This window comes from Antedon mediterranea, chromosome 7 (assembly GCF_964355755.1).
Source record: "Antedon mediterranea chromosome 7, ecAntMedi1.1, whole genome shotgun sequence".
Classification (NCBI taxonomy): Eukaryota; Metazoa; Echinodermata; class Crinoidea; order Comatulida; family Antedonidae; genus Antedon; species Antedon mediterranea.
Genome location: NC_092676.1, coordinates 7,897,398 through 7,911,560, shown reverse-complemented (window position 1 = coordinate 7,911,560; position 14,163 = coordinate 7,897,398). Strand labels below are relative to the sequence as shown.

Genomic DNA, 14,163 nt, shown 5'->3' with positions numbered 1-14,163 from the left:
AAATTGTTGGTGAGGTGTCAAGAATGAAATTAAACTAGACATGAAACTCGTCACTTTGACGAGTTAGTTATCCGCACGACAGATGCCACGTGCACGTCATACGTTAAAAACTATAATAAGAGGTGGTCCTGTATTTTCGCCTTGTATTATAATTATACAGTACACTGTGTATAAAAGGAGTCATTAATTCTACGTGATACAGAGGGCGGCAAACAACAATTTGCTCACATCAGAGACTATGCTGGTGTACATTGTACTACTGTATATTATATGACATATTAACTGAATTATGGGACCTGCCTTTAATTCAAATATTTAACATGATGACGTCATAAAAAAAACAACACAACGATAGCAATTTCTGAAGAAAATTATCTTAGCAACAACATATTAACGTGTAGAAGAAATTTGAATACGTAAAATGTTGGTGCGCGCACATTTAAATGTGATGAACTATTACGCAAAATATGAAAATACGACTTTTTTTATTCAACTGGCAATATGATGACGTCACAACATCCGATTGGCAAAATGTTTACATGAATTCGTATCTACAATCCTATAGCTTCCAGAAAACGTTTTAATCGTGATTATCACATTTTATTCTTACGAGCTATTACAGATTAAAATTTACTGTAAAGATGAAATTAATGACCCACGTAATTAAAATTTTTAGGCATGATGACGTTATAAAAATTTAAATATTTTTATCTCATGCTAAAGAAAGTTGATTGACCTAGACAATATATAAATATAGGAGAAAAAGGAATACAGATAAGCGTGATGCGCTCCATTGAATGTGATGAGCAATAACGAAACAGACAAAAATCCTATATTTTACATTCGTGTGGCCATACGATTACGTCACAATGTTTTTTTAGCCTTATCGATGCATGATCCGATATCTGCAACTCATCAACTTCTAGATTTTGTAATAAAAATAAACGGTTCACGGTTTACTTTAGAAACTATGACTGTTTAAAAAAAGACATTATTTTGATGATTTTTTAAGCTTTTTCATAAAAAACGCGCACAAATTGTCTAATTCAACGTGTTCGTATGGCGTTATTTAAACTGGAAAAGTTCTAAATTGTTTTCAAAATTACTAGGAAAGGCTTGAAAAATATAATTCAAGAGAAAAAAATATGTTTTTATCGCTACGTGCGCACCGCGTGCGTAAAAAATTGCGCGCCCGTGGGAATTTTTGACATGCTCAAAATGACATGAAACGCGTAAAAAGTTGATTAGAAATTAATTTTGCGCATTTTGAAATTTTAAATGCGCGTGCGCGCGTAACTTCTTGTGAAACATGCCATTTTTAATCCGTAGAAAGTTTGCCCCTGATATGACTTAAATTTTGTCAAAGTGTCAATACTAAATGACTTTTGGTTTTTAATCTATGATCAATCATTGAAATTCATAAAATTGCGCGTAAGTCACGTTGCGCAACTATGACGTCATTCAAAAATAGGAGGTGCACAACTTCACGTAAATGCCCATATGTTGTCAAAGTTATGAAATGTTATGTTTACACATTTTAGAGAAACGCGACTCACAAAAAGGAAGGAAGGAAAGAAGAATAATACAGAAAACTAGATTTGAACTCGTCACTTTGACGAGTTCGGGTTATCCGCGCAAACGCAACATGCACAAACTTAACCATATGAACCTCGACAATTATTATTCCATCCTATGACATGAAATAAATATGTTAACAGTGCTGAATTGTACCTATTTTGTAGCATACATCATATTACAGTATTTACAGAATACGCTGTATATGTTATATACAGTGTAGCATAGACGATATTACGAGACCCATCTTTGAAATCCAATTATTAACACGATGACGTCATCAAATTGACGTATAAAGATAACAATTCTAGAAGATAAGTATCTAAATAATTACAGTAATACAAATTTTAAGAAATTTAAATCCGTAAAATATAGATGCGCGCTCTTTTAAATGTGATGAACTATGACGCAAAATATGAAAATACGACTTGTTGTATTCAACTGGCCATATAATGACGTCACAACATCTAATTGGCAAAATATTCACATGAATCTGTATCTACAATCCAATAGCTTCCAGAAAACGTTTTAATCATGATGATCACTTTTTATTCTGACGAGCTATAACAGATTGAAATTTACTGTAAAGATGAAAATAGGTGACCCACGTTATTTACATTTTTAGACATGATGACGTCATAAAAATTAAAATATTTTTAACTCATGCGAAAGATAGTTGATTGAACTAGACAGTATTAAAATATCTGAGGAAATGGAATACGTATAAGCGATATGCGCTCTATTTAATGTAATGAGCAATAGCGAAACAGTCAAAAATCCAATATTTTACATTCGTGTGGCCATACGATGACGTCATAACATCTGAGGGGTAAAGATTCTGCATGAATTCATATCTGCAACATATCTGCTTACATATTAAATTAAAAAAATTGGGGGTAACGGTTGATCCTGAGGAGCTATAATAGATTCAAAGTAGGCATAATTTTGACAATATTTTGTCACTTTTGCAAGTAAAACGCACGCAAATTGTCTAAATCAACGTGTTCTTATGACGTCATTTTAATTTGAAATGATGTAAATCTTTTTTAAAATGACTAAGAAAGGCTGTAAAATCATAATTCAAGAAAAAAACACATGATTTTCATGCTCCGTGCGCACCTTACGCGTAATTTTTTTCGCGCGCGTGGGAATTTTTGACATGCTAAAAATGTCATGATCGGCGTAGAAAGTTGATTAGAAATAAATTTTGCGCATTTTTAAATTTTAAATGCGTGTGCGCGCGTAACTTCTTGTGAAACATGTCATTTTTAATCCATAGAAAGTTTGCCCTTGATATGACTTAAATTTTCACCAAGTGTCAATACAAAACGACTTTTGGTTTATAATCTATGACCAATCATTGAAATTCATAAAATCGCGCGTAACTTACGCTGCGCAACTCTAACGTCATATAACGAAGTTTCTTGCACATCTACAGCTACAGGTCAATCTTTTGACAAAGTTATACAATCTTATGTTGACAAGGATGAGAGATATGCGACGCACAAAAATCCGGGAAAGAAAGAAGAATAACAAAGAAGAAGATGAAAAAAAAGATATTTACAATCACAAGGGTTATCCGCAACTTAAAGTTGCGGATAACCAAAAAATGTTGATCTCATACAATAACAAGGAGTTATCCGCTTGGTATACCAAGCGGATAACTAACAAGTTAAAAATAAAATATTATCATTGGCAATCATACACATGTGTTTTTCTTACTGTGGAGCCAAAATTTGGAACGAAATTGATAAACACAAAAGTTTGTTTAGCTTTCCCCAAATAAACAATTTCAAAAGATTAATTTCTTCTTAATTTAAGCCTGTTTTGTTGTAGTGAGTTTTATAATTGTTAGCTTTTCTGTTTTATTTTATCTACTAACTTTAAATCTATTAATCCATTAATATACAATTTATATACCTTTTTTTTCTTTTTCAATGTATAATTTTCTTGTTTGTTCATCAGTTTGATAAACTGTGATAGTGTACAGTAGTTTTATTTCTTTCTTATGGAACGCCGTTTACGCAACATTTCGATGATATGAATTTTATGACGCGATATGTGAATGAAATGCATCGATATGAATTAAATGGTGCGATATATGAATGAAATGTTTTGAATTGAATGCTTTGAATTGAATATTTTAATAATATTTTAAGCCTGGGTACCCTCATCTCCTTTCTTCCACGCTGCCTTTACAGAGAATCCTAACAGACCTGGGTTCGGAAATATGTATTCCAATGTTTCAGGTCTGTTAGGGAGTCTCTGTAAAGGATTCATATTGATGACAGCGTTGAAAGGAGATGAGGGTACCCATGCTTAGGCCTATTAAGAGGTTGAAAAAAAATCGCGAGCGGGAATGACATACGCCGCCAATAGTTTGACTTTTCAATTCAATTCAAACATTTCATTCAAAACATTTCATTCAAAACATTTCATTCAAAACATTTCATTCAAAACATTTTATTCAAAACATTCAATTCAAAACATTTCATTCAAAATATTCAATTCAAAGCATTCAATTCAAAGCATTCAATTCAAAACATTTCATTCATATATCACGCCATTCAATTCATATCGATGCATTTCATTCACATATCGCGTCATAAAATTCATATCATCGAAATGTTGCGTAAACGGCGTTCCATACTTTCTTACAGCCTCATGGAAGGGTGTCTAGAAAACGAAGATCTACAAAACTAAGATTTTTTTTAATGGTTGGTTGTACCATTATATCAAGGGTAATTTATGTTTAGTGACTTTTTAATGGTTAAAATTAGATTATTCTATTACCACTAAAGGGGGTTTATTTCTAAAAATGTTAGAATTTTCTTGTGATTTCTAGTTGATTTTACAACCAGACCATTTAGTATTATTTATTATTAAATATTTTCAGTGATTTTTTAAATAATTTGCTTGCTTTTTGTACTTATTTAGCATATTACATTATGTAATAAACAAATAAATGTATTTTGCTTAAACAATAAGCTATTTATGAAAAAGGGTATTACTATCCTCCACTTATTTTTTCACAAATGAATTTAAAATCAAGGTAAAATACAATTTCTTTATTTATTTATTTATTTTTTTGTTAGTATTTGGCCAGATTAATTTATAGATATATTGTCTAGTCCGGTGGCAGTATGGGGGGATATCACCACCCGAAATGGGAAAAATTGCCATCCAACTTTTCTAGACCAGAATTTTCCGTAGATTACGAATATGGAAGGTAATCGATCAGGATAGGAAGCGTTTTCGAGATATAAGGGGTCAAAGTTCAACATTGATCAATATAGAAACATGCTATATCTCTGGAAATTCTGGACCTAGTGAGATAATTTTGGTGTCAAATTGTTCACAATGTATATGTTTATATTAGCTCTAACAGAACTTTCTTTGTAAAATTAACCGGAAACCCCATTTTTAGCAATTTTGATCTTTGACCTCTTTTTGCTATATCTAAGTAACGGCAGGTCGGAGAGAATTAAAAATAGGAGCAAATTGTTCCCAAAATATACATTTATATTCAGTGTAACAGATGATATTGCTTGAAAATGACCGGAAGTGTGGTTATTAACCTTTGACATAATTGAATAAGGTTTTAAAAACATAAATTTATAAATATTTGTCGTTAGGAGCCAATTTTGGTATCAAATTGTTCACAATATATATGTTTATACTTGCCATAATGCAACATTTTTTTCAAAAAGTGACTGAAACACTATTTTTCTGTAATTTTAACCGTTGACCTGTTTTTCTCATCTAAATAACGACATGGCATAGAGATTTCTAACGGCAAATTGTTTATAATAGATATTTTTATTCAATCCAATAGATTATTCTGCTTGAAAAATACAAGTGTGATTATTGCTTTGAAATCCTGTACATAAGAGCCTATCGGGCGGATTTAATGCAAAGAGGTGTGGAAGGGGAATACTACTACTATACAGTACAATGCCTTTCAGAAACATTTGAGCAATTTCAATCAGGTATCCATGTATCTCCAATAAACTGAATGTACGGTTCATAGAGAATTCAGAAGTTACCCTTGGTTCATTTTGGCAAATCCATATGGGTCCTTTTAAAAGAATTGAGGGTGCACAGACAGGCTTTTTCCATGGCTTAATATTGGAACCTACAGTTTTAGTTACCCGATATATTTCTAACACAGTAACTTATGTAGCCAAATGCATTGATCCGATACAGGGGCCAAATGTAGAACTGAACATACAGTAGAGAAGGGTCTAAATAGTGACCTGCTGTTGTTTCATTTTAGGTGTAAACAGGGTAACAGGTATGCTTATACCCAAATACTTGAATGATTTATCTGCTGAATCTGAGAAACCTTCTGGGACCCATTAAAGTAAAAGCTGGAATGATAAGTGACCATGCTATAAATAGATGAGTCATCTCATCCAAGTGGCGGGAAAATGGTCATGAATATTTAGTGTATAATGTTTCAGTATGGGTCAGTTCATAAATGGACAAGGGATTTTGTTAATTGATTTGCATTTTTAATAGTTTCTTTTTTTGTATAACCGAATTTAAATTGATAATTACATGTGTATGACTCGAGTTACAATACAATCGGTCTGTAAACTACGAAATAACGTTATGGTAAATGTATGTACCATCGGTTAAAAATTGTCATAGTACCCAACTGGGAATGGATGACACTTACTAGTGCCTAGCCCAAAGTGAAGGTTTTCATCTCCTTCCGACTGGTTACTAGGTAAGCATCTATTTTTTTACCTCTCTTAATTTTAGAATTGTTTTAAGTTAATATAGTTGATTAGTTATTTGATTGTTATACTAGACACAACGCAATAGTAGCCTATACCGTACTGTCGTTAATGATACGATCGATCGATCACTGATATGTTATCTTAAATAGTAACACTGTTTTTGTTATCTCCTTCCGACTGGTTACTAGCTTCAATAAAAGAATTTAATTTTTCCAAACCAAGAACTGTCTCTGCGGATGATTTTATTGTGTTTGTGCCAGTGCTGCAGCTCCGGAAAATACTACGCGATAAAGTTACGACGCTAGTACAGTAGTACGAACCTGTTACATAGGCAAAATCCAAATCGGTTCCTAAAGGATCGAGAGTGCACAGACAGCTTTATTCCATGTGCCTGTCTATATAAACCCACATTGTCACCCCTTATATTTCCATTATAGGGCTTAATGTCCATCCATGGAGGACCAGCCTTTGGGGGGTTCATTTTGGCAAATCCATAAGTCTTCCTTAAGGATCGAGAGTGCACAGGCAGCTTTATTCCATGGACCGCGCCTGTCTATATGAACTCACAGTGTCACCCCTTATATTTCCATTATGGGGCTTAATGTCCATCCATGGAGAACGACCGGCCCTTGGGTTAATTTGGGCAAATCCTTAAAATGTTCCTTATGGATGATCGAGGGTGGACAGGGATATTTATTATATCTCTATGAACCCACATTTTCACCCCACATACAGTATTTCCAATATAGGGTCTCTTGTAGACCCACATAGAGAACCCCGAAAGGTCCATGAAGGACCGGCCCTTTGGTTCATTTGGGCAAATCCATAAATGTTATTTAAAGATTGAGGGTGAACATTTTAGTTTTATTCCATAGTTCATCTAGGAACTATTTACCCCATATTAATTTCTAATACATGGTCTTATGTAGCACACCACATAGAGATCCAAAAAGGGTCCTTAGAGGGTTCATTCGGGCAAATCCATATGGGTTATTTTAGAATCTTTTGTGTACAGGAAACTCTTTCCTGTATGGGCCAAACTATCTGTGGCTATATAAAAATTGTGGTCTGTCTGTGTAGTGAGTTGTGGATTGAGTTTGGCCACCTGGATCTGCCTATGCCCTATCCTGTACGAATTGGTATTCTCTGGTTCTGATGAATATATAGTTTATTATCCAAAAACAAATATTGTAGCCCTAAATGCAACTGTATAGTGGCAAATCATTGAAGGTCAGCGTAACATTTTTACATCATAACATTTCAACGTCATAATATTAATAATATTAATAATTTTATTATTTATTTTACAGTTTTATATTAATACATTAAAAATAATGCGCACTAGAAAAAATATAAAAATACCATAACTTCACAGATCAAATAACGTGATTACATTTATGAACATCGATCTCATAGTTTGAATAACTTTGCATTATTTAGTATATCACTTGTTCAAATGTTGACCTTTGACCTATGTCAACTTGTGTAATGATAAATGTGCTCTTTTGATTGTGTCTTAACAGGATGATAAAACATAACATTTTGTCTTAAATGTTAGTTTTTATTTGGGTTTATATGCAAATTGTGTGATTGGTCAATATTGACATTTGACCTTTAATTGAAAAGTATTTGTTTATAAGGTGACTGAATAGATACCTATAACCATACAAATGTATTAAAAGACCAAATTGAACTTCAATAAATTGGTTATAATACATATGTATATTATACATTGTTATAATTGGTCAATTTTGAACTTTGACCCCTTATCTCTTCCTTTTCGCTTCCTAACTTGACCAAAGTCTGATTTGATTAAATACAGTATTATAATTATATTAATCAAAATTATATTAATGAAATAACATAACTTTACTAATCAAATAATTTGATTACTTGTAAAACCATCAATATCATAGTTTGGACAACTTTGCATTTCTAATACGTGTATTAAAATGTTGACCTTTGACCTTATGTCAACTGATGAAATTGACCTTATGTCAACTGATGAAATGATGTATTCGCTCTTTTACATTGCGTATGATTGATTAACAGGATGAGAAAACATCCAATTTTTATTAAATATAAGTTTTTATTTGGTTTTATAGGTACGTTCTATGATTGGTCAATATTGACATTACAAAGGATTTTTTTTCATAAGGTGATTGAATAGACACTTATAATCATAAAAATGTAATAAAATACCAAATTGTGCTTCAATAAATTTGTTATAGGCTAATACATATACATAATACATTTATTGTAATTGGTCAATTTTGAACTTTGACCCCTTATATCTCGAAAAGGCTTCCTATCCTGATCGATTAACTCCATATTCGTAATCTACGGAAAATTCTGGTCTAGAAAAGTTGGATGGCAATTTGTCCCCTTTCGGGTGGTGATTCCTTCCTGCCACCGGACTAGTCCCCCTGAAAACATAATTCTTCTTTTTTTTAATATGCCATTTTATGTCACCAAAAGTTGGATCTGAAACAAATATTTTTACCTAAAAAAGTGTAATTTAAAGCAAAAAATTGTCAAATTAACATTAATTTTTTTTTCTATAAAAGGACGTTATGGCTTGGATGTTTTCTGTCGATTACCATTATTGAAATGCTTGATATTCGTAAAACTAAACCTACTCTGTTTCACAGACGTCGTGTCTTAGATGATTAATAACATATTAAAGTATAGTGTTTAGTGTTTGTAGGGCCCTCTCCGGAGGTGGGAAGGCGGAGTTAATTTGAGGGATGTGTTTATTCGAGGGATACGTTTATTTTTGGTTTGTTAATCATATGGTAACATTTATAATCAAATAAAATCCTCTAATTGCTATGAAAAGTGGTAAAAAATGCTTGATAAATTGTAAATAACTGTTCATTTATCATTTAGAATTAAATTGTGATATTAAATTAAAATGGATTTAGTGTAGTACTGTACTTTCGAAAGTTTTGATCATTTTGTATATGGTAAGAGAACTAAATAAACGCAAACAAAAGAAAAAACGATTGCAAAAGAAACGTAAAAGCATGGATACAGCGGCGAAAATCCCATGGAGCATACCATGATCTAATAAAGGAACTGGAAGTAGAGGACATAGAATTTTAATTTTGGCATTCTGATTTTAACTGAACTGTGCTAAAAGAAAGTGTATTCGTATTCACTGGTCACCAAACCAATAATGTTAATTGTCCTTTGACTGTACTGTACAGTACCCCCATAGGTCACTAGTAGCCCCAATAGGATTAATAAACAACCTGTTTATCTATAATTAATATAAATTTATTTGATTGATTATGACTTTTAATAACACTTTATAATCTTTGTATTCCATTCAACTCCGAACTAAAGTTGTTTCAGGTATCTATAATCAAAAGATATATAGTCAACTGCATTAATCTCTCTGTTACAATATTCAGATGTTGATCCATACCAAGCCAAATTCCTGCCCATCTGATTCGATTGGCTACTTGTGTAAAAAACGGCGTCAGTTTCATTAATAATAGGACATCCAGTAGAACTTTTATACACAAGGGAGCAGTTAAATTAATAGATTTGAGCCTAAAGGTGACTGGAAACAGGCACTTTCCATCAATCAATACAGTGTCCCTTCGGAAGACGGAAGAAAAAAAAACGATAGTGCTAGACGGGTTGCAACATGAGCAGAAGTATCCCAGGATCTAACGTGACCGTGATAGCTCACAGTTATTATTCCTGTCAGCAGCCTACTCAACAACTCGGCTATAGGCGTTTCACTCGATTTCAAACAAAAGGTCTTATCCCTATGTCATTTTATATAACTATTCCCCACAATACTTGGATGCTTTATGGCGTATATTTAATTTGATCTTTATTAATCTGCAGTATAATTTAGTGGTGTTAATAACATGTGAAAAAAAAAACAGACAGGAGTACAAACAACTCATTAAATAAAATGTTGCTACTTCTCTTAAATAATACCCTTATATAATCTCACACACACAGTTTACCACATCACCACACGTCACATACACACCACCACCACCACCACAACAGAGAAAAAGTTTTGAGTCCGATATAGTTGAATGATTCCAGAACGTCATACGTCATGTTTCTACTCTAGCTACTCTTCCTTCGGGTCCCATAGACAAGTCTCGCAAAGCGCGAACATTTCTAGTAAACACACTTTTTAAATAAATCGTAAAAAATATAAAAGTTGAATTTTTTTATTGTTTGTTTTGCCTATCTGGATATTGAAGTGTTTCTTCAAAATACCAGAAAAACTTTTTGGCAAATTTAAGCCTAATACAGGTTAAATAAGCAATTGAAGTGACGGTACCTATCTATTGTATGGTGGTAACAACAGCGAAAGCTCATGACGTAAATTTCGCTATGCTCTTCTGACGTCACAGCAATTTACGGCGACGGCTGTACGGCGAGCGCGTGCGGCGATATCCTCGATTTCGCGATGGTTCTGAAATCATAATGTATACCCCTCATACGTTTTTAAAATATGGTCCTCGGTACAGTTGTCCTTTAATGGATCGATCCAAGTAGGTTAACAAATTTGGAGTCGCAATACACGAAATGTGCGAAAAGGGGAAGGAGGAGGCGGGGAGGAGGCCACAATACCAAAAAACATCTCGCCAGCAAAGTAACAGGCTGAACAGTGTTGTTTATACTTCGTCAAGTTGCAATTGAAGTCGGAACGCGTCAATACAAATAGCGGACCCGAGAGGATCAACCGGCCACACGTTATCCTATATCTCATTGTTTTGTTGGTTGATTTGTTATTTTTATTGTCAACTGTTCACATTGTGTGCGTGCTTGTTTTGCAAAATAATAATAATACAGTATGAAAATCTGTAAATACATTATAATTCTAGTTATTACATTGTCACAATTTGTAGGAATAAACGAAAAACCAACATCATGAAATATAAATGTGAACATTGTGGAGATAAATTTGAGTTCAGTGATTTGAAGAAACATTTAGGAATACATACACAGACAGACAAGTTAAAATGTGAACGCTACCAGGAGACACCATTATATGAAGATGATTTTAAAACAGAACTGAGTGATGTAGATATAGACGAAGACGAAACTGAACATTGTGGGAATAATTTTAGAATAAACACAGAAGAGGCACCATGTGAATGTGAACATTGTGGCAAGAAATTTAAAACAAATTGGCATTTGAAAACGCATTTGAGAATACACACAGGAGAGACACCATATGAATGTGAACATTGTGGGAAGAAATTTAAAACAAGTGGGAATTTGAACATGCATTTGAGAATACATACAGGAGAGACACCATATGAATGTGAACATTGTGGGAAGAAATTTAAAACAAGTGGGAATTTGAACATGCATTTGAGAATACATACAGGAGAGACACCATATGAATGTGAACATTGTGGGAAGAAATTTAACCATAGAGGGGATTTGAAAAAACATTTGAGAACACACACAGTAGAGACACCATATGAATGTGAATATTGTGGAAAGAAATTTAAACAAAGTTGGAGTTTGAAAATGCACTTGAGAGTACACACAGGAGAGGCACCATGTGAATGTGAACATTGTGGAAAGAAATTTAAAACAAGTGGGAATTTGAAAACGCATTTGAGAATACACACAGGAGAGACACCATATGAATGTGAACATTGTGGGAAGAAATTTAAAGAAGGTAGGACTTTAACAGTGCACTTGAGAGTACACACGGGAGAGACACCATATGAATGTGAACATTGTGGGAAGAAATTTAAAACAAGTGGGGATTTAAAAAAGCACTTGAGAGTACACACGGGAGAGACACCATATGAATGTGAACATTGTGGGAAGAAATTTAAACAGAGTGGGAATTTGAAAAAGCACTTGAGAGTACACACAGGAGAGACACCATATGAATGTGAACATTGTGGGAAGAAATTTAAAGAAGGTAGGACTTTAACAGTGCACTTGAGAGTACACACGGGAGAGACACCATATGAATGTGAACATTGTGGGAAGAAATTTAAAACAAGTGGGGATTTAAAAAAGCACTTGAGAGTACACACGGGAGAGACACCATATGAATGTGAACATTGTGGGAAGAAATTTAAAGAAAGTTCTAGTTTGAAAACGCATTTGAGAATACACACCGGAGAGACACCATATGAATGTGAACATTGTGGGAAGAAATTTAACCGAAGTGGGAATTTGAACATGCATTTGAGAATACACACAGGAGAGGCACCATATGAATGTGAACATTGTGGGAAGAAATTTAAAACAAGTGGGAATTTGAACATGCATTTGAGAATACATACAGGAGAGGCACCATATGAATGTGAACATTGTGGGAAGAAATTTAAAACAAGTGGGAATTTCAAAACGCATTTGAGAATACACACAGGAGAAACACCGTATGAATGTGAACATTGTGGAAAGAAATTCAAAGACGGTGGAACTTTGAAAAAACATGTGCGTATACACACAAGAGAGACACCATATGAATGTGAACATTGTGGAAAGAAATTTAACCGAATTGGGAATTTGAAAACGCATTTGAGAACACACACAGGGGAGACACATATGAATGTGAACATTGTGGAAAGACATTTAAAGAAAGTAGGAATTTTACAATTCACTTGAGAGTACACACGGGAGAGACGACATATGAATTTGAACATTGTGGAAAGAAATTTAACCATAGAGGGGATTTGAAAAAAACATTTGAGAACCCACACAAAAGAGACACCATATGAATGTGAACATTGTGGGAAGAAATTTAAAGAAAGTGGGAGTTTGAAAAACCACTTAAAAGTACACACAGGAGAGACACCATATGAATGTGAACATTGTGGAAAGAAATTTAACCATAGAGGAGATTTGAAAAAAACATTTGAGAACACACACAAGAGACACCATATGAATGTGAATATTATGGGAAGAAATTTAACCATAGAGGAGATTTGAAAAAACATTTGAGAACACACACAATTAGAGACACCATATATGAATGTGAATATTATGGGAAGAAATTTAAAGAAAGTAGGAATTTAACAGTGCACTTGAGAGTACACACAGGAGAGACACCATATGAATGTGAACATTGTGGGAAGAAATTTAAACAAAGTGGGAGTTTGAAAAATCATTTGAAAGTACACACAGGAGAGACGCCATATGAATGTGAACATGGAAAGAAATTTAAACTTTAATACTTACTGTGATTGGCTTCTTTGATACAAAAGTGTCTTAGTATCTTTTTGTAGAATTATCTTGGAGGCTTGTTTATATGAAAAAGATAAGGAACTATTAAATAAAATTACCAGAAGGGCCAGGCAGGTTGTTGGAGTATATGTGTCCGTACTTAATTTCAACTATGATGTAGGTGTTCTCTCCTTGGTAAAACGTATACTCTCCCAAACAGACCACCCCCTCCATAAGGAATACACTTTTCTTTCACCTAATATTCGTATCCGTCTGCCTCGACCCACTAGTTCAAAAGTTCCTGGTTTTCCACCATATTCGAGCTTCCGCTAAGGAAATGGGTGCCGTCAAACTTTTTAATATGCATTCATATGGTGCCTCTCCTGTGTGTATTCTCAAATGCGTTTTCAAATTCTCACTTGTGACAAGTGGGAATTTGAAAAAAAAGAGAATGCACACTGGAGAGGCACCATATGAATGTTGTGAACATTGTGGAAATTTGAAGATTTTTATATACTTTGCAAACTAATGAGAAGACTTCTTTTCAAATAAATTGCTAGTAACTACAATACAATATAGATTTTTAGACATTCCCTGTCAATTTCACATATTTGCCAAGTAATTAGGGGTTTTAAAGTTCATTGGCAATCATACAGATAATGTGTTT

At 33.5% G+C, this 14,163-nt stretch overlaps 1 protein-coding gene across 1 annotated transcript; it reads left to right on the top strand.

The window, feature by feature from the left end:
- Nucleotides 1-11,217: 11,217 nt before the first annotated feature.
- On the top strand, nt 11,218-14,163 carry LOC140055380 (uncharacterized). The gene is made up of 2 exons (XM_072100719.1): nt 11,218-12,914; nt 13,223-14,163. The coding sequence occupies exons 1-2, from the start codon at nt 11,229-11,231 to the stop codon at nt 13,502-13,504; spliced, it is 1,968 nt and encodes a 655-aa protein (XP_071956820.1). The 5' UTR covers nt 11,218-11,228; the 3' UTR covers nt 13,505-14,163.